The sequence below is a fragment of the Aquarana catesbeiana genome, linkage group LG01, assembly GCF_042186555.1.
Source record: "Aquarana catesbeiana isolate 2022-GZ linkage group LG01, ASM4218655v1, whole genome shotgun sequence".
Classification (NCBI taxonomy): domain Eukaryota; kingdom Metazoa; phylum Chordata; class Amphibia; order Anura; family Ranidae; genus Aquarana; species Aquarana catesbeiana.
In genome coordinates this window covers 89,114,296-89,138,567 of record NC_133324.1, presented here as the reverse complement: position 1 = coordinate 89,138,567, position 24,272 = coordinate 89,114,296, and the positions used below count along the sequence as shown (strand labels likewise).

The 24,272-nt window shown below is 42.3% G+C and overlaps 1 protein-coding gene across 2 annotated transcripts in view; it reads left to right on the top strand.

The window, feature by feature from the left end:
- Positions 1 to 24,272, top strand: part of RICTOR (RPTOR independent companion of MTOR complex 2) — a 214,245-nt gene that overhangs the window by 54,202 nt on the left and 135,771 nt on the right. For both annotated transcript variants that reach the window (XM_073621546.1, XM_073621535.1), the window contains exon 3: positions 1,288 to 1,385. In XM_073621546.1, coding sequence (XP_073477647.1) covers positions 1,288 to 1,385 — 98 coding nt within the window. The remainder of the gene's footprint in view (positions 1 to 1,287; positions 1,386 to 24,272) is intronic.

Here is a 24,272-nt window from a genome sequence, read left to right as displayed (position 1 = left end):
CCCAACCACACCCCCCTTAGCTGCAGTGGCCAGGGGTCTACACATGTTGCAGTATGTTGCCTCCTCGCCACCTTATTTAAACCCATGATTGCTGTACAGTGCACCCGATTGCGACACGGTAGTACGGCAATTAGAGGTTTAAATCGGGTGTGAGGAGGCGACACTGTGTCCGGTGATCTTTGACTTTTCCCATGTTGTTCAGGTAGATCTCCACCTCTTTAAGGTTGCCTACCCTTGCTGTAAAGCATTGCACCTACATCAGCAGATTGCGGGTGCAATGCCAGGATCCTGCAAACTCTCAGTACAGCTGTCTGCCCGTACCTTCTGTGGGCAGACAGTTACTAAAGAGTATGAAGAATCAATAAACTATTATTATTATACAGGATTTATACAGCGCCAACAGTTTACGCGGCGCTTAACAATATAAAAAGGAGACAATACAGTTATAATACAATAAAATACAAGAGGATTAAGAGGGCCCTGCTCAGAAGAGCTTATACTCTAATAGGGCTTATTGAGAACTGCAAGCCATCTGCCATGGCTGCCAGTGGTATTGTAGAACATTAATTTATAGGAAACTGTAAATAAATGACACAGTTGTGTGGGCGGGGCCACGCACAGCCGCTCTGTTTTAAAATTGTGACAGCAGGTGCCCGCTGTCAGAGGCTAGGGGAGTGCTGGAGGAGGGAGGTGGGTGTATAGCAGCATGTTACACCCTAAATAGGTGTGCAACATGCTCCTAAAGTTGAACTCGGCCTTTAAGTCAGGTTTACATTAAGGAAAAAAAAAAGTTTACAGTTCTGCCTTTAGGCTGGGTTTACATATATGCGAATTGGATGCGGGTTCCCCCACATGCAATTCGCATGACAGGCGAGTGTGATCGACTCTCAGTGGAGCCGGTTCACACAGATCAATGGTGGGCGGCCGCGTTCCGGATTACAGAAGGGTCCTGTGCGTGTTTGGGTCCGGTTCAGGTGCAAATTCAGGAAAAAAATTTGCACCGGAATTGTGCCTGAACCAGTGAACAGACACGAACCCGCGGACGCACATATGTGAACCCGGCCTTAAGATCTCTTGTTCACATGTTAACTTCAAGTTTTCTGTTTTTTGTTTTGTCTATTTAAAAAGATAATTTTGTATTATGCCAAAAAAAGCTTGTTGTTTAGTGCAAGCCACATATAGCGACTACTAGTGACATACTGTATATATTTTGCCGTATTTAACCTGTGATGGTTTTATAATGTCATTTTGGGTAAAAGTCACACGTTTCATTTTCGGTCTTTCCAGAACCAAGTGACAACCTCAGAGAAATTCTACAAAATGTGGTCAAACTTCATGGAGTCTCAAACATGCGGAAGTTGGGTCACCTGAACAATTTTATAAAGGTAAGACTTGCTTTGTATCTGATAATGGATTACCGGTGCTTTGAGGAAGAACTTTCATGGTCACAAAAAATGAGAATACTGGTTCAAAAATACATGTGCAAATACCTTGCTTTGCTTCCACATGGAACCATCAATGTATTTTAGAAGAAAACACCATCTTTGTTGAATGTCTTCTTGAGTCACTGCCTTCCCCCACATACCCTGTTTCCCCGAAAATAAGACCTAGCGTGATTGTCGGTGATGGCTGCAATATAAGCCCTACCCCCCAAATAAGCCCTAGTTAAAGTCCTTGTAGGTCTTATTTTCAGGGTAGGGCTTATTTTCAGGGAAACAGGGTAGGGCTTATTTGGGGGGTAGGGCTTATATTGCAGCCATCACTGACAATCACGCTAGGTCTTATTTTCGGGGAAACAGGGTAGTAGCTCGATTTCTGGGCATTACTGGTGTTGAGCTCAGCTTCCACCACCACCCCCTTACTCACTGAGTCACCCGTTGGAAGCGTTGTGAGTTCCCCTGTTTGTGTTCCACCCCATCTGTCTGTCAAGCAGGCTCTGCTGGATCTTCAACCGGGCAATGCGGCTTCATTGGTGGTGGATCCAGCTGAGCCCATCACAGCTCAAAAAAACAGAGGGGATAAAACAAGGCAACTGACATGATCCCTCCCTCTGCATACCTATGGATAGCGCTACTCTCTGGGTGGTGCCTGGTGCCAAAGAAATTGTCAGTATTCCCATTGAGCACGTTCCTGCAAATGGGCCTCACCATAGCGGGATCTGAAGCAGCTACCGGCTGGAAACTGGATACATCACAGGTAGATGCACATATTCACCAGCACACAATGGATTGTCAAATGTCATTCAAAGTTTTATTATAGAAAGATCACATCTCAAAAGACCAAGTGCTTCCTTTCAGACCCCTTTGTCAGGCACGATCACAGGAAATAGATTGTTAGGGCTGGCTTGGTCCAAACAAACTAAAAGCAAAGCTGGATTTGAGCTTTAAATACAGACCTTGCCTAGACATTGTTTTCCATGTTAAGTCTTTGCATGCTAAAAAACATGTAAACATAACGGTTATTTATAACCTATTAAAGATTACAGTGATCCTATCCCCAAAAAAGGCTGGCACCATCTTTACTCAGGCATCATCCAGGGTCAGCGTTTACATTCTTGGATGACTTAATCATGTAAATGTTGAACCTTCTGCAGAAGCATATTCTTTGTATGTGTCATGTAGTGTACATATCTCACAAAGCTCATTTCATTGCTGTTGCCAACTTTGCAACCTCATAGTGTGAAAAACCAAAACCCTCACACAGTTCAGTTCTACTGCTGCCTTTCTCCCTGTTACCTGCCATAGTAAAAATTCATCAGTGTTTTACACAGATTATCTTCATTTCTGTCTGGTATTCTGTGGACCTGTCAGAACACTGCACTGATAACTGGGGGAGGGGAGGAATCGCTTCCTCTGGCCTGCGGCAAACAGATGATGCTAAATTCTTTTAATATTTTCCTTTAAGGCAAGTCATTGAAAGACTGTGCCAAGGAAAAGTCACTTGACTGAAGGTTGTTTTTTTTTTTTTCTGCTCTACATACTGTAGGATGCCTTGTCGTGTTACTGATATTTACATATAAAGGGAACCTGGTAGGTAGGATGAATAGTGCAAGCTTAAAGGGATTGTAAAAGCAGAAGGTTTTTTTATCCTTAATGCATTCTATGCATTAAGATGAAAAAAAAACACCTGTGTGCAGCAGCCCCCTTCAGCCCCCCCTAATACTTACCTAAGCCCGTCTTTATCCAGCGATGTTGCAGGAGTGTCTCAGCAGCCCGGGACTCCCCTTCTCATTGGCTGAGACAGCGGTGTGGCATGAGTGTCTCACGCTGCTGCCCATCAAAATCAGTCAGCCAATTAGGGGAGAGAGGGTGGGCGGGGCTGGGTCGTGGCTCTGTGAATGGACACAGGGAGCTGTGACTTGGCTCAGGTGTCCCCATCGCAAGCTGCACACCAACAGGAGGGAGGGGCCAGGGGCTCCGAAGAGGGACCCAAGAAGAGGAGGACTCGGGCCACTCTGCGAAAAAGCAACTGCACAGAGCAGGTAAGTATAACATGTTTGGGATTTAAAAGAAAAAAAATAGACTTTACAATCACTTTAACCCCATCAATCATTCTCCTGTCTGATATCGGTGCTCTTAGGCCTTGCTCAGATGGCCAATTAGTTGCGTGCCCCGTGCAGGGCTGTTTTTTGCCGGCGAAGTGTTGCATGTATTGCCATGCTGGCAGCCCCATAGATTTCTATTGGGACATGTGGTTGCATGGACACAGCTGAAGCATCCATATGTGATGTCCGTGCATGTGCATGGCCCCTAACACACCCAAGGTGAGTTTGGGAACACACACCTACAACCACACGTAAGTCAAATTGGGACACAGTAGTTGTATGGGATTTTTGGAACTGCCGTAACGGGGATGCAAGCAACACCTGTGCATCCCTGTGATGGCAAAACAGGGCCCTGCACAGGGGCCACAAGTAATCATCTGTGTGAACGAGGCCTTACTGGACACAAAGGCACTCCGGTTGGACAGGGCTATGGTATTGTACAGGCTATGCCCAGAAGTCAGGAGGACAGACCCTAGTCTGCTGACACCTGCCGCCATCCGATATGATCCTGTCCGTCAAGAACAGACGCATAGAGGACCTATTCCCCATCCGTCTGGTGGATCGGATGGAAACGGACAGGATTTTCTGCATCGCACCAGTGTGAACCCCGACTTCCCCTGCTGCTTTTAAAAGTGCTCTGTTGTGTAAACATCTGTCTGGATTCATTTTTACTCTTTTTAGAAAGGGAAAACCTAAATTATAACTGCAGGCAAAACATTTTTTTTTGTTTAGGGCAGAGTGGAGAGGGATTAGAACACGTCCTGTTTTCCATTACCACCAAGGGATTCCCTCACTTTGCAGTGATTTCCTCTCACTTCCTGTTTTGGCTAAAGAACAGGAAGTGAAGGAAAATTTCCCCAATGGTACACAGATGACAAAAAATAGCTGATGGGTTAGAACCCTCGGTTCACAGTATGAATCGCATAGGATACTGCACTGCATTCCTGTACAATTCACATGGGGTTCAGTGTGGTGCAATTTTGAGCTTAAGCATTTTGATTGCATGCACCAATTTTGGAAACCACACTGCAATCGGATTGCATGCTCATATTGTACCTCACGATCCTGTGCAGACAAGCGTTTGGGGTGTCGTTAAGATTGCACTGACACCTGCTGTGGATCACAAGGGCAGTGCAATTTGAATGCGGCGCAGCAAATGAGTACGGATCACAGGTTTCCTTCATTGCATGCTAGTGAATCTAGGCTTACTCTATCCAAGATAAAAAAAAAAGTTTTGCCTTTAGTTCTACTTTAATGATAATAAATATCAGCAGTAGGAAAGATAAAAATCTTGTAATCCCCTTTGAAAAGCTGCCCATGTTTTGCCAGGTTTGCCTTCCCAATACTGGTTTTGAGTACATGCGTTAAATTTGTAAAGTTCTGCACAATGCTATGCGCTGTATTGCGAGACAAGACTCTTAACATGCGTTGACCTACAGCTTTGTGTGTTTTCATTTATTCATTTATTTAGGAACCACATGTATGTTAGAAATGCATATGTGCACTTCCTGCCTTAACCACTTGCTGGCGGTTTTGCTTAGAAGTACGGCGGCTCTCCTGCGCTGGATCACGTACATGGTATGTCATCCGGCACTTCCGTGTAGGGGGCGCGTGCTGCTGGCTCCGCGGCTGTGCTATGATTTAGACACAGCAGAAGCCGATCAGCAGGTGTCGGCCAATGGATGTCCGCTGGCACTCAATGACAGAGCTCTGCCTATGTAAACAAGGCAGAGTTCTGTTCTGTCAGCAGGGATCTGATGGATTTTTTCCCCTACAGTGCGGGGAATAAACTCCATCAGATTCCTTAGTAAAAACGGCACACACAGTACCCAAAAACACTGGCTAGGCACATATGTTTAACCCTTTGATCACCCTAGCTGTTAAACCCCTTCACAGCCGGTGTCATTAGTACAGTGCATATTTTTAGCACTGATCACTGTATTAGTGTCAGACTGTGCGACGCAATATCGCAATCCTGCTATAAGTTGCTGATCACTGCCTTTACTAGTATAAAAAATTCTAATAAATTAAAATTCCAGTATATATCCCATAGTTTGTAGATGCTATAACGTTTGTGTAAAACAATCAATATCCGCTTATTGGGATTTCTTTTACTAAAAATATGTAGCAGAATACATATTCGCCTTTGCTTATAGTGCAAAAAATAAAAAACCTAGTGGTGATCAAATACAATCAAAAGCTCTATTTGTGGGAATAAGATACATAAATGTATGTACAGAGTTGCATGACCGTACGTATCGCAAAAAATGGCCTGGTCATGAGGGGGGGGGGGGGGGGGGGGTGTTAATCTTCCAGAGGTCAAGTAGTTAGTGTAAAAAATCTTCTAATGTGTTTTTAAAAGTGTTTGTGCAGCTCTACCATAATCATAGATAAACAATCTCGATTCAACCCCTCTGTTGCAGAGTTTGCCGATTCTTTCACATAACAAGTGGAGAGACTTTTCTGCTCACTCAGCTGTCAAAAGAAAGCATCCGGGCAGTCTACCAAGTTTTTAAAAAGAAACATTGTATAACTCTTCCTTCTTAGATCAAAGGGAAACTTCTGCTTGAAAAGAAAAAAATCCAGGCAGTCTGCCAAGTTTTTAAACAACGTGTAAGGCCTCATTCACATGAGGCGGACTCTGTTTCCACGGAGCCCGCCTCGGTCCGCCGGCTCAGCGGGAGATCTCTCCGTTGATCTGAGCTGGCGGATGACAGGTCCCTCTCTGCTCACTGAGCGGGGAGGGGCTTGTCAGGCGCCACTGCTTCCTATGGAGGGATCGGATGAAAACGGACAGCATGTCCGTTTTCATCCGATCTCCCCCGATCCGCCAGCGACAGATCTGGATTGTAGGGTCATCCGTCTGCTTTTTGCGGATCAGACAGGGTCGGATGTCAGCGAACATGTCTTCGCTGACATCCGTCGCTCCATAGGCTAACATGGAGCGCCCATTCAGGTCCGCCGTCAAAACTGACAGGCGGACCTGAACGGTCCGATCGTGTGAAAGGGGCCTTAATGCAGGAAGTTTAACCACTTAAAGTCTACATTTTTTTTCTGACACTTGTTTCTTAAGTTAAAATCAATATTTTTTTGCTAGAAAATTACTTGGAACCCCCAAACATTATATATATTTTAGCGGAGACCCTAGGGAATAAAATGTCAATTGCTGCAATATTTTATGTCACACTGTATTTGCCCAGCGGTCTTTCAAACGCAATTTTTTTGGGAAAAAATACACTTCAATGAATAAAAAAAAAAAAAAAAAAAAACGATACAGTAAAGTTAGCCCAATTTTTTTTTTTTGTTTTAATGTGAAAGATGATGTTACGCCGCGAGAATCGTGAGAGAATCGTGATCTATCTTCTAAGCAAAAAAATCGTGATTCTCATTTTAGCCAGAATCGTGCAGCTCTAGACTGTGCGCAGCCATGCTTCTTCATTACACATGGAAGGCTCTGCTTCTTGCACTTCTTATCCCACTAAAAAGCCTATCCGCGTTTTTTTGAAGGACTGTCCATAGTCTTTTGTGGATTGCAGTGAAAGCAATGCTCCAGGTCGCCACAGTCCGTGTGATCTTCTGAGGCCTTTAGGTCACATAGGGGAACTCTGGAAAGTTTTTTTTTTTTAGCCAAGAAAGACACTTTCACAGCAAAGGAGCAAATGTGTTTAATCCGTCCCCTCCCCCCTCTCCTCCATATTACCCCCTGGATTGTTCCAGTCCTTTCCCTTTATTCAGTATATTGGCTACTTTCAAGTATGAAGGAACATGTGACTATTTATTTTATTTATTACAGGGACTTGTATAGCTCCATCAATTTACGCAGCGCTTTACAAATATTGTACATTCACATCGGTCTAAAGGAGCTTACAATCTGCGGTCCCTAACTCACATACATACACATACTGGGGCCAATTTAGACAGAAGCCAATTACCTTTCCAGCATGTCTTTTGGAGTGTGGGAGGAAACCGGAGTACCCGAAGGAAACCCGTACAGTCACAGGGAGAACATGCAAACTCCAGGTAGGTAGTGTTGTGCTTGGGATTCAAGCCGATGACCCGAGTGCTGCCAGGAGGAAGTGATAACTACTTTGGCACTGTGCTGCCCCAATGCTGGACCAGTCAGCTCTGCCACACAGGGAGAAGTCCAGCGTGTTGCTGTTGCTTTTCTTTTTCCCCATTTTGTTGCAGAGACCAGCAATAGTGCAGAAAACAAGCCATACTATCCATTATTCTGTCTGCAGCTTTTTTTCTTTTTGGTTAAAAAAAAAAATTTTTGCCTGTGTTGCTCATTGATATGAGCATCCTGTGCGGGTCTTGTGGTTTGTCTAATTTCCAGGAACTTCTCCATTCCCATACCAGCGTTGCTGTTTAGGTTTTTTTTTTTTTTTTTTTTTCTCTCTCTTTTTAATATTTTTTAGACATATTGGTCTTTCCCATGCAAGGTTTTTGTGGTGATGCATGGAGATATTGGCCTAAATTAAGAGACTGCTTACTCATTTCAAACCCAAGAAATGCATGCTACTGTACTAGGAAACACTTGCTGCGGTTGATTTGCAAAGCTTACACCTGTTTTATAAATGTTTATTTCATATTTAGAAACAAGGCAGACCATAAACTTTTTATTCATTTGGTGATTGGTATATTAATCCATTTAGGCTCGATGCACACTATAAGCATAAAAAAAAAAAAAAAAAAAAAAAGTCCAAAAAACGCTGGATGAAAAATGCTGAAAATAGCATTTTTGTGCCAGCTTCTAGTAGCATTTTATGAGCATTTAGCATTTTATTGTCGTTTTTGAAGTACATAAAGAAAAAAAAAAAAAAAAAAAGAAAATGCTCAAAAAAAGCTGTTAGTAGCAGCTAGGAGCAGTTAGGCTGCATTCACACTTCAGCGCTTTGAATCACTGACAGATTTGCCGCAAATCTGCCCGCAATTTGAAAGCTCCGATGTGTGAATGACAAATTGCGGGACTCGCATTTGAGATGCCATTCATTTAAATGACACCTCAAATCTTGGTGCGGGTCTGCCGCGATTGTCATGCGATAAATCGTGCTGCAATCGCGGGCAACCCGCATCACGGGAAGCATGTCGCCCAAAAAAAGGTTCAAGTGCTACTTTTGGGCGACATGCTTCCCGTGATGCAGGTTGCAGCAGGATTTGAGGGTTCATTCAAATGAATGGCATTTCAAATGCGAGTCCCGCGATTTGTCATTCACACATCGGCACTTTCAAATTGTGGGCAGATTGGCGGCAAATCTGCCCACGTTGCAAAACGCTAAAGTGTGAATGCAGCCTTAGGAGCATTCAGCATATTTTTCTGCTGAAAAAACACTCCAAGAAGCTCTACAAAAACAATTTTTTTTTTTCTGCTCCTAGAAGCTGAAGCTCAAAAAACGCTAATAGCCTAAAGTAGTGTGTATGGACACATAGGATAACACTATTTAGCTTCTAGGAGCAGAAAAAATGCCAATAGCCTCTAGGGGCTTAAAAAAAACGCTAGTGTGCATGGAGCATGTGGGGTTCCACCTAAAAAAACAAAAATACCTGAAAAAATTCTTAAAAAAAAACCAAAAAAACATTTGGATATTTTTTTTTTTCACTTACCTCTAAATGCCTGTTGCTAGGTGGTCCCTCGTAGTCTGCCTGTTCCTTTGCCTGGGCTGGTGACATCACTTCCCCCCAGGCACAGGAAGGGCTCCGCTCTGCTCCCTCCCTCCTGTCAATCATCTGGGACCCATTACAGGTCCCAGGTGATTGAGCGGCCAATCACGGCGCGCGGCGCCGCTCGTGCATGCGCAGTGGGTGCCAGGCTGTGAAGCCACAGCCCGGCGCCCACAGTTGAAATGCCGGCGCCAACGAGCGGAGGAGGGGGACGAGCAGGGCTTCGATCCCCCGCATCGCTGGACCCAGGGACAGGTAAGTGTCCAATTAAAAGTCAGCAGCTGCAGTATTTGTAGCTGCTGACTTTTAATTTTTTTTTTTTTTTTTTTTTTTTACGGCCCCCCTGGGTGGAACTCCTCTTTAAGCTGCGTACACACGATCACATTTTCCAATGGGAAATGTTGGATGTCAGGCTGTTGGCAGGAAAATCCGACCGTGTGTACGCTCCATCAGACAATTGTCGAATTTTCCACGGGCAAATGTTGGATGGCAGGTTTTAAACATTTCCGCGGACTAATGTGTGTTGTATGATTTTCCGAGCGTGTGTACACAAGTCCTTCGGACAAAAGTCCAAAGTACAAATGCATGCTGGGAAGCAAGGACGCCCCAGAAGCCCGTCGGTCTTGTAAAGTAGCGTTCGTAATGGAGAATTAACATTCATGATGTGGCAAATTATGAAATCTTGAAATGCAGCGCACAATTCTCTTTTTCTTTAATGGGAAGATAATGAAGCTGCTTTGAGGTGATACTGATGGAGTTATTGCAAACAAATTTTCAAAGGCTTTTTTTTTCTAGTGATATCAAGAATAATATTATGCGTTTTTGTTTTTTTTTTTTTTTTTTTTTGGGGCAAGTTACCACAACACCATTATCCCGTAGTTTTTAAGATCAAAGATACAACTATGTTGGTGTCCCTTGTCAATTTTACATAATTTTTTTTTAAATGTATCTGCCTACTCCCAAACTGTCATTTGACGTAAAACACATAGCCAAGTATTATTCTCCACAATTTTTTTTATTGTGCACTAAAAAAAGAAAACAAAATCAGACATGCTATCTGCCAATAGAACCAAAAAGTGTATTCTATGGATCCGAAAAAATATAACAAATCAAATCATCATTTTTTTCAACCAAAAAAATAAAATAAAAGCCTCATGCATGTGTCCTGCTTCTTAATATAGGGGGATATTATGCCAAGAGTTGGTAAAAGCAGGGGTCCGTCATCCGGAGATAATTCCGAAAATCATCTGGATTATTCTCCTGGAGCTCCCACAGCAAAGGCATATGACATAATTGTTCACGATTAATAAAGCAACCAATTTTTGGTCCAAGAAATCCTCCTCCTCCTGTTCCTGGACTGGACTTGGGTCAAAGCAATAACTACAAGGTCAATAATAAATAACACGTTATCTCCTCCGATTCCACAACATGTCTGGTTGACAAATGGCCGTTCAGAAACGAAATGAAAAGCGCAAATCAACACTCGCCAAACTTCTACTAACATGAAATTAGCAGAAGGAGCCCAAAGGGTGGCGCTAAAGAGCTGAAAAACCATGTAGTACGTCACTACATTCGTGTTTGTTGGTTGACAATTCCTTGCTGTTTGTATGCAAGACAAGATTCAGGCACACGCCTTCGGACAAAAGTCAGAGGTTTTGTCTGCGGAAAATCCGATCGTGTGTACGAGGCTTTAGAGTGTATGTAAACCCTATCAACTTCTCTTGTTTGCTTCCCTTTTGGTGTGTTTAAAACACAGTTTCTCAACCTTTTTTCAGCCAGGGCACCCTTTAAAATTATGGAGTCTTAAGGCACCTCATTCTAAAATGTAAAAATCGATTCTAATAGTTTTACATAATGCAACAACATCCACACACACACGTAGGACACCCAACATTGGAGGTGATTTATAATTCCAAAGCACACTTTTGCACACTGGTACCAACTAGTATTCCAATGTTTCTCTCCATCACTCAGCAAATGTGACCCCAGTGCTTATGGAGAGGGGCACAGGAGGGTCAAATAAGGATGCTGTGGAGGCAATCAACACCCTTCTTATAAACACCGATGACATCACTGGTTGTTGGTATGCCGGTGGCTGGAAGGTTGAAATGGTGCACAATAAAAACCCGTGGCTTTGTGTAACTAAAAGGCAGGCTTGATCCATCCGCTGGCTTGTATACATTTTTGGGCATTTTTGCCAAGGCACTCCTGAAGAAACCTCAAGGCACCCAGGATGCCTGGGCACCCTAGTTGAAAAGGGTTGGTTTAAAATACCATTAAAATTGTTTTGTTATATCTGTTTAAAGGATATGTGTTGGTCCTTCCAGAAATCTTGTTAGTCTGAAGAAATAGCTGTTTGTCTGTGTCCATCTGCTGAGTGAATCTGTATGGGAGTGGTTTTATTATCAATCAGCTGCTGCACTTGCGGAGCTCTGAGGAAAGCTGCAGGGTCCGCATCCCCTTTAGATGTGATTTCCCTTTGAGGGTGTCTCACCAAAAGTTACATTTTTGTTGTAGGGGATTTTCAAATTCTGACTTGTATCTTAGTGCAGACTTCTGGGAAAATCAGTAAGCCCATCAGGCAAGCAGGAAATTACATTTCGGGGGGGGGGGGGGGGGTACAGAATGCCTCCAGGTGACCATATTGCATTTTGCAGCAAAAATAACCGCGCTGCAGATTAAAAAGGAAAGGTAATTTTTAATAACCTTCATTTATGATGTGACTTGTGTCGCAATTGCATATGCTATTTTCTTTCTAGTTTGCTAGTTTTTTTTTTCCCCAAGAAAGTGGAGTTACCCTTTAGGCAATTTTTAAATGTATTTATTTATTACAAGTACTTGTATAGCACCGTCAATTTATGGGGCACTTGTGTGTGTGTATATATGTGTGTATGTGTATATGTATGTGTGTGTGTATGTGTATATGTATATGTGTGTATATATGTATATATATATATGTATGTGTAATATGTGTGGGAGAAAGCCGGAGTACCTGGAGGAGAACATGATAACAATATAAAAAAATTTAAGAAAGGGTATTGTCTTTTCTACAGATAGCCCTGCCCATTTATATAGTAGTCCATGAGGTTGTGCTTTGTACATTCTTCAAAGACGGCACCTTCTCTATTGGGATTGCTTCCATCAAGCAGCATTCCTGTATAGTAAGATCTCTTGTGTATAGCATTCAGGCAGAGCTTTACAGATGCCATTAGGCTTAAATGACATATCAAATAGGTTTATATGCAAATGAAAGATATTAAAGAAAAGATGGAATGCCGGTGAAGTCAGCAGTTTTCAGGCTTAGTCATTGTTGAAGTGATTACTGAATTCCAGCCTGAGGAGAGCATTCAGCTCAGCTTCTGTTCCATCCCTTCGGTGGGTGTCTTATTTGTAGCTGAGCCATCTAGAATGCATCCATTCATCCATGAGATCGTTTTTTCTGAGGTCATCGGAATGGGTCTGGTACTGCTCTTTTCTTTGGTCCCAGGAATGCCTTGTGTTTGAAGGGAGTCCATACCTCTTACACCCCGTTCACATCTGAGCAATTTTGATCTTCACCAGTTTCAACAATAGGATTTCCATTGTATTCTATGGTGCCCATTCACACCTCAATCTATTGAAGCCTGAACCTCATCCCAACTTGTATATTATATCTGAGTATTTTAAATAGTTTCAGAATATATGAAACGTAAATTTTAAATACTACCACGGCCTGTCTTTATTTTAGCCTCTGTACATTGTTCAGTTCATAGGGAGCATGCTGATAGGAGGGGAACACATAGAAATGACATCATTGGTGTGCTGTTGCTCCTTTAGCTACTTCAAGACCGCAGTATGTATATATACTTTTGCGCTTTTGAAGGGATTTACAGGGCTTATGGCTGCAGCTGTCAGCCATAACCCCGGTATTAAAATCTTCACACAACGATTCTCTTATTCCTAAAAGCGATCTGAGCTGCTGATCAGCTGCTTGATCTCTTTTAGAAGCAGCGAGAGGGGTGTGTCCCCCTCCCACCACTCTCCAGTGTTTCATGGGCTTGCCCATCTTACCAGGAAGCCCAGGATTCAATACAGGGGTTTACTTGGCTGGCCATAGAGGTTTAAGAGAGACTAGATATGATTTAGGAGGCCGGAAGCAATGTCATGATGTCACTTCCAGTTTAGGGCACATGTAAACACTGCCTTTTTTTGTGGGAAAGCAATTAGATCAATGTTGTTGTTTTTTTGTTTGTTTTTTCTTTACTTTACTTTTATGGGTAGAGGAGAGATCTGATGTCTCCATAAAGAAGACCCGTCATGCTTTATCACAAGGGATCTTTAGATGTTTTTGATCACTTTTATCACAACAAATGTAAAGGGACAGTGTAAAAATATTTAATTTTTTAAATAAAATAATTGAAAAACATTTTTATAGCGCCCCTGTGCTCACGCACAGAGGCAAACACATACATAGGTTGCGCACGAACTTTGTTTGAACTATACATGTGAGGTATCGCCCCGAATTTTATAGCAAGAGCAATAATTCTAGGTTTAGACCTCCCCTGTAACTCTAAACTGTTAACCTGTACAACAATTTTTAAAGTGTCACCTATGTATTGTAGTTTGTCGCCATTTCATGAGCGTGCACAATTTTTCTCAGCATAACATCATCTTTTATATTTGACCCTCAAAAAATTGGGTTATATATTGTGTTTTTTGCTTTAAAACTTTTTTTGCAAAAATACCATGTGACATAAAAAAAAATTGCAGCGACCGCTATTTTAATCTCTAGGGCCTTTGCAAAAGAAATTTTTTTTTTTTTAAATGTTTGGGGTTCAAAGTCATTTTATAGCAAAAGAATACAGATTTTTACTTCTAAACAAAAAGTGCCAAAAAAGGCCTGTAAAATTCATTTACAGCTGGGGTGGTCCTGGGGGCTGTTTTGTATGAACCAGGGTAGGTAGTGAAATATGTGGCTTGCTCTAGACAATGAAAAATTAGAAAACTGGCTGAACAAAATTTATATTTAGCTCTTTGCCCTCAATTCTTGCACTACATGCATTGTGAGCTGGTTCCTGTGACAGCTGCATTCATTGTTTTGTCATTTTGACATATTTTTTCATCAGCTCAACAAAAACAAGAGCAAGGAGTTCATTTTGACATGTATTTACAGCTTTTTACTGTAAGCACCATAACTTCTAATTTTCTAGGTTAGAAAACAATACACTTTCCTGCTTTACATTCCGATCTGATGACATGCACGCGGGCACGGTTTGTGTGGGGAAGCTGTGGAGTTCCATTCTACTGAAGAACAATTGTGCCGGTTTAGACATTTTGACTTTCATTCATTCTTCTTGCAGGGGGAATGCAACTGCTGAGTCACAAGATATTGAGAATCTTTGCACTCTGCCGTTAGCTGTTTACTTCTGATTTCTGTGGTCGTTTAACTGTTGAATTGTCAAGTCATAAGCAGATGATTAGTAACAGGGATTGAACAATAAAGCATACCTAAATCCTAGAACGGGGATATGCAATTAGCGGACCTCCAGCTGTTGCAAAACTAAAAGTCCCATCATGCCTCTGCCTTTGGGTGTCATGCTTGTGGCTGTCAGTCTTGCTATGACCCATGGGACTTGTAGTTCTGCAACAGCTGCAGGTCCGCTAATTGCATATCCCTGGCCTAGAACAAAAAAGTGCATTTCTTTCTCGTCCATTAAAGGACACAGGAGGTCTTTCACCTTCAGGTTACCCTCCCGCCTACACTAGCCAAACCAAAAGAATAAACGATTAGCCTGGCTTGTTATCCTTTGCAAAAACTCAGAAAGATTGCATATCAGTTGCTTGGGTGCAGAAGTTAGTGCCCCAGGGCTACGAATTAAAGTTTCGCTCCCTGCCCCTCCTTGGTTTCTCACTTCCTTTCTACCTTTTGCCTAGTACACACAGTGAGAAAATCAGATTAAAAAATCCTGCTTTTGGAGCAATCTTCCAATATTTTGATCATTAGTACACAGCTTTCATGAGCCGATCATGACAGTTCATGCAAACTTATCTAAAGGATCTGACCCCAGTTGACCTACACTGTATATACCCCTCCACATCTAGTTTATGTTGGTGCTGTCTAGAGGTCGAAGGCTCCTGTCTCCACGTTTGGTATGGTTGTAGGCTCCTCTTCCTATTCTGGCGAAAGAGGGGTTTTCGGGACTTTATATGAGAAATATGTAAACATACATTTCCATCCCTATTTACGTACATATAGAAAAAGGGTTGGGACTTTAAATGAGGTATGCATGTGAGGACTCAATGATAAGACAGTGTAATGCGAATGTGTTTGTCTAAAACACACAGCAGAGTGTGCAATTGTAAAGTACATACAACATAGTAAACATATAAAAAGCATGATGCAAAAAACCATAAAGATTGTATAATGACTACTCATGGCATTGTTAGAAAATCCTCTCACAAATGGATCACGAAACCCAAGGTTTGGTCTTGAGAATGAAACTTATTGCATCTAATGTAAGCCCTAAGCGTTTCATGGCATGGTTGCCAATCTTCAGGGGCGGATGCGTAATAGATTAAATCTGCAAAAGGACCTAGGCATAACACATAAGTCTTAGCATGAAACCCAAAAATGGGAGAAAGCAAAATAGAGATGAAGATATCCATCTCTAAATAACTCGCTCATTTACAGCCTGTGAGGGGTGTGTAAGCTGGAGCACAAGGGCCGCTGTGGTTGTCTGCAACCGGGAGCTGAGTTGGGGCCAGTAGGAGAGCAGAGAACATATGTGTAATTCCCAGAGGAGTATGTGTCCAAATGGCAGGTGAGAACAGGGGCTTCAATCTAAATTGAATCACTGGCCCCACCTCAGTTCCCGGTTGCAGACAATTGGTCCGATATCCTCATTGTGTAAACAAGTAAAAGGATTGAGCCGGCAACTCTGTAGCCTATATAGCGACTTTATTGGTTGGTTACATGAAGTGACAAGCAAATCAGCTAATGCGTCTCGGCAACAGCCTTAGTCGTAGCATGTTAAACATAAAAATATCAATACATTTATGCTCATATAAGCTTCACCCCAAAATCAATTTGCATGGTAAATTGAAGCAATTAACTGGGCAATTAAGAGGTTAATATGAAGATGCCAAAATGCAGGAAAAAAAACTGAGACAAAAAATAAATATTTCACCTGACATGTTACAAAAGATCTAAAAGCACAGTGGAATACTATACATAATCACCCTACACACACGGGCAAGAAAGAAAAAATTGAAGCTTTTTCAGTATGTTGGTGCATAAAAAAAAAAAAAAAAAAGATTTAATTTTTTTTTAAAATATGCTGGTGCATGTAGCCCATGTGGGAGGGTCCATTTGGCATCATGGTAAACCACTGTGTATAAGACAGGAAAAACAAAGGACCTCATACAACATGTATCAACAAGGGTCAAAAGTAATAATAGGTAGGTAGTGAAGACTAGAAATGTGGGAACTGAGACAGAGAGGCATAATGTCTAAGGGGAATGAGGGAATTGGATTGCATTATTTAAGAAATAAATCCACATCCCATCTGTAATTCATTCCAGTGGGGACCTGTGCCCCCGGGGAAAGGATCCATCTCACTTCCTGTTCTAGAAGTCTTCTATGTGTATCCCCGCCACATGCCGCTTGTTTAATTTTCTGCACTGCACAGAAGGAAAATTGGGTCATATTGCCTTCATGCATTGTTTTTAAAATGTTTTGATACGTTAGACATCTTTTTTATATTGCTTGGGGGCAGTACCATTATAATGCTCACTTGTCCTAGTGCGCAGAGACCTTGTAGTGCATCCTACATACTGTAACCTGCAGAGGCTGCAATCAATTACATATATCACATATTTTGAGCTGCAATTAATAAAATACTTAAAGTGGTTGTACACCCTATACAACCATTTTTACCTATAGGTAAGCCTAGATACAGGTGCTGGAAATATCTCCTAAACCTCCATGGTTTAGGATATATTTACAATAAAGCCGTGCGCCGATGTCAATGACGCATGCACACTTTAGAAAGGGCAGATCATGCCTGTGCGACTCCAGCCAGTCACAGAGCCGGAGTTCGCAGCCCCAGAAGGAAGAGGGGTGAAGATGGACGCTCGCTGCTAGTGGGGACATCGCAGGCTTCGGTTTCAGGTAAGTGACACATAATGGACTACTATGCGATGCATAGTAGCCCATTATGCTTTACCTTTGCAGAGAAATAAAGAGGAAGTAAAACCCATCAGGGTTTACTTCCTTTTTAATTGGAAATGTTTTGCCATTGTGATATGAAGTAATGGACTTACAATTAATATTATGTTTACTGCAGTATCTGCAGGTGTTCAGACCACAGTTGTATGACCTGTGGTACTGAGCCAGGTTTTGGGAGGTAAGGCTGACCTGTATAAACTGGGGGACGGTATTGTGTGTACCAGGCATTTGTCTGTGCAGATTAGCAGATCTCCATCAAGTCCTCTCCTGTGTCATTGCCCCATCCCAGTTCCTGTGGCAGAACAGTTTTAAGGGTTCCGCCTCAACCTATTAACTGTTCCCAAATCCAAAAATGCGTGGTTCCCATCTTTCTAGCACATTTTTTTTTTTTTCCCTGCGACTTTCTATCAGGCCCCTAAATTACCAGTTTGTGGCCCCGAGCTACACCTTATCCATCTGCATTGTGGGTGTTTGACAAGTTCAGTACTAGCCCTTATGACATCGCCTTTGTTAGATGGTTATACAACTGCCTGATAAATGAAGAGCTGGCATAGGCTCTGCTGGACAACATTGCTTTGCCTATCTGTACATTTGCTTTGTATGGATCCTGAAGCTTCAGAAATCAGCACTGGGACTTGACTCATAATTTGGCGCTTTTGGGTTTGGTGCTGGACATGGCTCAGACCCAAGTCTTTCTTTTACAGGAGAAACTCTTTAGACTCTTCAGTCTCAGAGTTAAGCCATCCAATCCATGAGTTGTCTGTCTCTGCTTTTGCGTGAGTCTTGGACCTGATGGCAGCCTCCATTGAACCTGTCTTTTTGCCCCATTTCACTCCAGACCTCTAAAGCATGGCATCCTGCTGTTGTGGGACAATCGGTTCCCTAGACATGCTGATTCGTTTGTCACTGAGAGCCAGGTTTGTCTCTGGCTTGGTGACTTAAGAATCTGACTCTGTGATTGGAAGTCCATCCCTTGTTTTCATTTAGAAGACCCTCACTATGAATGCAGCCTGTTGGGCAAGGATGGAGATCTGGACACCCGTGGGTTCAGGGAACTTGGACGTTGGAGTACTTCTCCCGATCATTATCCTGGAGCTTCAGGCGATGTGGCTGTTTTTGCAGCATTAGACCACCCTGCTTGAGAGTCATCCAATCTAGATCCACTTGGACAATTCCACGGATGTGGCATACATAAATCTGGAAGCTGAGGTCTTGCTGTGGCAAGAGAGATGGATTAAATCCTGTTTTGGGCAGAGTATCACAATTCCAGCCTTGTCCACAGTGTACATACCAATTGGCAGGCAGACTTTCTCCGCTGGCAATTTTTGGCCCTTGCACCTGGAGGCATTCCAGTATCTGTGTGGCAGGTAGAAAATGCCAGATGTAGAGCTCCCTACTCCCAATGTCAGATCTCTACTCAAAATCGCAACAACATAAAGGCTGGTTATTCTGTAGTTCAAGATAAGAGCTGAAAGTGGGAAATGGCTTCTATGAGAAAACACAAAGTGTGCGCAGGGCATAGGATCACGCTGGTTTTCTGACGACATAGTTTTATTTGGGGGGTGTTGCACTTTTCAAACCGGTGTGATGAATAGACTAAAACAGGGATCTTCAAACTGCGGCCCTCCAGCTGTTGCAGAACTACACATCCCATGATGCATTGTAAAACTCTGACTTTCACAGGACATGACTAGGCATGATGGGAATTGTAGTTCCTGAACAACTGGAGGGCCGTAGTTTGAAGACCCCTGCACTAAAAGCAACAGAGGAGGAGTTCCAAAAAACTTGAGAGAAAGCATTGGTCTGTCAGAACAATTAGGTACCGTTATCTCCCTAATCTTTTCAGATATCTGGAGTAGTGAGAGGTCACCATGTTATACCTTGAATTAAAGAAAGAATGTGTCACCGGCGCAAAAAATAGTGCGGAATTAATTACAAAATATAATAATTACAAAATATTTAAAATATTTAAAATTAGATCTGCTGCGGTTAAGAGTCCCCTACTAACATTAGGGGGTAAATAGTAATTATAGGAAATTTAACTGCACTGATCCTAAAGTGCTTATCCAATTTTTTACCACAAAAACTGTGTCTGCAAAATGTGCACAAATGAATACAGTCATCAAAACTTATATAACTATATAGTACAAAATATCCAACAGAACATAGCTTTTTGGCAATAGTCCCCACAAATGCTCTTCACAAAATGATCATTTAAATCCAATGTGCGCAAATTCACATCCGTGCTTTAGGAGTCTTTACACCACTTTGTGAACTACCACCACCTTCTGAAATGGGCACTCACCAGAAACTAGAAAAAACTTCGCCTTTTGGTTTATATTAGGATAACCACTCCACTTTAATGGGTTTATATGGCTTTTTTCCAACTAGGTTGCCAATAGTTTTTTATTTAAATCTTTTTATTTGAAACATTTTCATTACAAAAAAGAGAAAACACCAATAAAAGAGTATCAACATCTATCCATACATTATAATACTTCCTTTACACCTCCAATCAGGACACCTATATTCGACAATCTTAAGAAAATTTCATCTTTACTCCCATTTACCCCCAACCCCCCCCCCCCCCCCAATATTCCCACCACCCCCAAAACCCCATACCACACTGCCCACCACACTCCCCTACCAACCATTCACTCCCATCCCACCATTAACCTACCCCCCTTCCGTTCTATTCACATCTCGATCCAGCCATGGTTTCCAAATTTTTTCAAATTTCTTATAGTTACCCCTCTTATAAATATACTTTTCTCTGCTTGTCATCTCCCTTACACCTTTCATCCATTCTGCTACCGCCGGTGGGTCCTTTCTCTGCCAATACAGAGCAATACGTTAATCCTTGCAGTCTGCGTATCCTTCGAGATCTCTTTGTCCTCCATCAAGCCCAGTAAGCACGCCCTGGCCTCCAACCTCAGCGATGTCCCAAACACAAAGTTTATCTTTTCCACAATCCCTTTCCAATATCTATGGAGCTTGGGGCATCGCCAGAACATATGAATCAAATCTCCATTTACCCCTCCACATCTTTGACACTTCGCATCGGGCTTCTTACCAAACCTAAACAACTTCAGTGGTGTGTAATATGACCTATAAGACAAATAGAAATGAGAAACCACTTGTGAGGGGGGAAAGGGTGGTCCTGGGCCCCAGAGACAGAACATACTCCCATTGATCGTCAGACAGTGGTCCAACATCTGCCTCCCATTTAATCCTGTTTTTTTTTTCCACCACACCCTCCTGAGCTGATACATTCAAGCTGCCATATATGTCAGAGATTAGGCCTTTCGTAGAGTCGACATTGATCAACTTTCTCAAAGAGGTAATTTCACACCACACTGGGACTTTCCCACCAAATTGTGCCTCTAAGGCATGCCTAATTTGCAAATACCTGTAAAATGACCTATTGGAGATCGCATATTCTTCCACCAGCTCTTGAAATGATTTTAACCTCCCTGCCTTATATAACTGTACCAAACAATGAGTACCCTGACGGTCCCATTCTTCAGTATATCCCATTTTTTTAAGTTCTCTGAGGTTGTTGTCCCATAGTGGGGAGAAGTCCGCAAAACCGGTATAGCCCAATGTTTTTTTGGCATGTACCCAAGCTTTAACCATCATCTGGGTGGTAGGGCATTTGGTGCCGAATGAGTCTGCCTCCATCGCCTCTACAATTGTGTCATGTCTGGTGTTCAGCAAAATATTACAGCTTACACCTTTGCCCCCTAGTCTATTACTGCCCCCCACATGCTGCATTTGGGATGCTAAAAAATAGCATTGTGGGTCCGGCACAGCCATGCCGCCTTTCACTCCCGGTCGTTGCAACGTCTGCAAACTGATCCTTGCCGCCCCGTTTTTCCAGATTAACTCTCTGAACACACTATCCAATTTTTTAAACCAGTGCTTGGGGATCCACACTGGGGAGTTGTGTAAAATATATAAAATTTGGGGCAACCAGACCATCTTGATCAAGTTGCAGCGCCCGGCGACAGAGAGGCAAACGACCCCATACCCGACATTTCTGCTTTAGTTTTTTCATAAGTGGAGCCAGATTTCCAGTTATGAATTGTCCTGGATCTCTTGTTATACTAATCCCCAGATATCTCATTTGATTAACTACTTTAATTTGGGATAATTGATCTGGGAGAGGTACAGTAAGAGGGTCTATTGGCAAAATTACTGATTTTTCCCAATTAATTGATAACCCAGAGAAAAGGACAAATTCCTCCACTATCCCCATAGCTGTCTTCAAGGAATCCTGTGTATCTGCCAGGAACAACAAAATGTCATCCGCTTACATAGCAACTTTCTCCTCCCCTCTCTTTCTTTTAAACCCCTGTACCCCCTGCGCCATGCTCAGATAGCCAGGGGCTCCATTGCCAGGGCGAAGAGCAGGGGCGACAAGGGGCACCCCTGTCTCGTTCCCCTGCTCAGGTGAAACCAGTTTGAGCACTGACCATTAACTTTAACCTTGGCCCTCGGGCTATTATATAAAATACTCAGCCAGTGGGTAAAACCAGGGCCAAACTGAAATTCAGCCAGCACCTTCAACATGTAGTGCCATTTCAGGCAATTGAATGCCTTGGCTGCATCTAGTAAGAGGACAGCTCTCTTACCACTGTTTTCTATGGGTAGTTGCATGTTTAGATACACTCGTCTTATGTTCGTGCTTGTAGATCTATCCAGGATAAACCCGGTTTGGTCAGTATGTATTATTTTAGAAATTATTTTATTCAGCCTTATGGCCAGCGCTTTTGCCAAAATCTTCACGTCTGAACATAATAACGAAATAGGCCTATATGAGGTCATATCTAACAGGTTTTTCCCCTCTTTCAGCAAGATTATTATAATAGCTTCTGTCATAGAGACGGGTAGTGTCCTGTCCTCCCTAGCTCCGTTAAACATCTCCAGAAGTAGGGGAAGTAAAACCTCCCCGTATTTTTTAAATATTTCTATGGGTAAGCCGTCGGGTCCCGGTGCCTTCTGGTTTGCCATATCCCCTACTACCCTTTGCAACTCTTTAAGAGTCAATGGGGCATCTAGCATTTCCCGATCTTCTTCTGATAATGGAGTTATTTTCAATTTCTCAAAAAAGTTCCACATTTCCCCCTCCACATTTATTTGCGATGAACTGTATAAATTCTTGAAATATTTTCTAAATTCCCCTAGTATTTCAGAAGTGGCTTTTTTAATTGATCCATCCCTACCCTCAATTGCTGGTACAGTACTTGAGGGGCCATTTGCCTTAATAATCAGAGACCGAGCCTTCCCAACTCACTCTCCTTCACCAAAAAAACTCTGTCTCTGAAATAATCTCTTCTTTTCCATCTTCTCCAAGAGTACTCTACTATACTCATCCTGCCTCCCCACCCACGTTTCATATCTAGCTAGGGTTGGTATCTCCACATACTGCACTTCCGCCCTTCTTACTCTCTCTTTAGCCTTTAGTTCTTCAGCTTGTGATTTTTTTTTTTTTTTTTTTTGGTGTATGAGATTTTCTGAATTAGGACTCCCCGGAGATAAGCCTTCAGGGCGTCCCATACTACCCCTACTGGAGCCGATCCTAAATTTAGATTAATAAACTCCGTCAACCCGTCCATCATTTTCTCCGTATCACCAACAAGCTCGAGCCAAAAGGGGTTTATTTTCCAGTCACCTCTACTACAATACTTCCCCACCTTTTTAACAGTGATTACTGGCGCGTGGTCCGAAATACCTCTTGAGGTTGCCAATAGTTACACCTCGCATCTCCACAATAGTCTTGATATCTCATAAGAAGTAAACATCCATCATTGCGCAACATGTCTTTATAAAATTTATTTTAAATCAATGTGGTAAACATATAAAATATATAAAATGTGCACGCACAATCCAGGTGCCTTTAAACCGGCACTAAGTCTTTCCAGCAGTGTGTTTTTTGAGTTGGCTCACGCCGCTTCGTTTCCCGCGATTGACGTGCTTTCCAAGCCTCGTTCTGGTACGGGTTAGGACAGGAAGTGACGTCGGTGATTACCCAGAACCCTTTTACAGGTAAGTACCAGATCGAGGCTTGGAAAGCATGCCGATCCCGGGAGACGAAGCGGCGTGAGCTAACCCAAAAAACACACTGCTGGAAAGACTTGGTGCCGGTCTAAAGGCATCTGGATTGTGCGTGCACATTTTATATATTTTATATGTTTACCACATTGATTTAAAACACATTTTATAAAGACATGTTGCGCAATGATGGATGTTTACTTCTTATGAGATATCAAGACTATTGTGGAGATGTGAGGCGTAACTAGTGGCAACCTATTTGGAAAAACGCCATATAAACCCATGAAAGTGGAGTAGTTGTCCCAATATAAACCAAAGGTGAAGTTTTCTCTAGTTTCTGGTGAGTGCCCATTTCGGAAGGTGGTGGTGGTTCACGAAGTAGTGTAAAGACTCCTAAAGCACGGATGTGAATTTGCACACATTGGATTTGAATGATCATATTGTGAAGAACATTTATGGGGACTATTGCTAAAAACCTATGTTCTGGTGTTGGATATTTTGCATTATACATGGATACTTTGCACTATATAGTTATATAAGTTTTGGTGACTGTATTCATTTGTGCACATTTTGCAGACACTGTTTTTGTGGTAAAAAATTGTATAAGCGCTTTAGGATCAGCGCAGTTACATTTTCTGTAATTACTATGTTATTCCTTGACCCTTCTTGACTTTTCCACAGCTAGACCGCCAGGATTAGATTTTCATAGAAACAAATATTATCCCAAACTGTCATATTCTTACATTTATTGCGTTATTATGTTTTCCATCAAAAGCATTATAAGATACCTGTCATGAGAGTGATGCA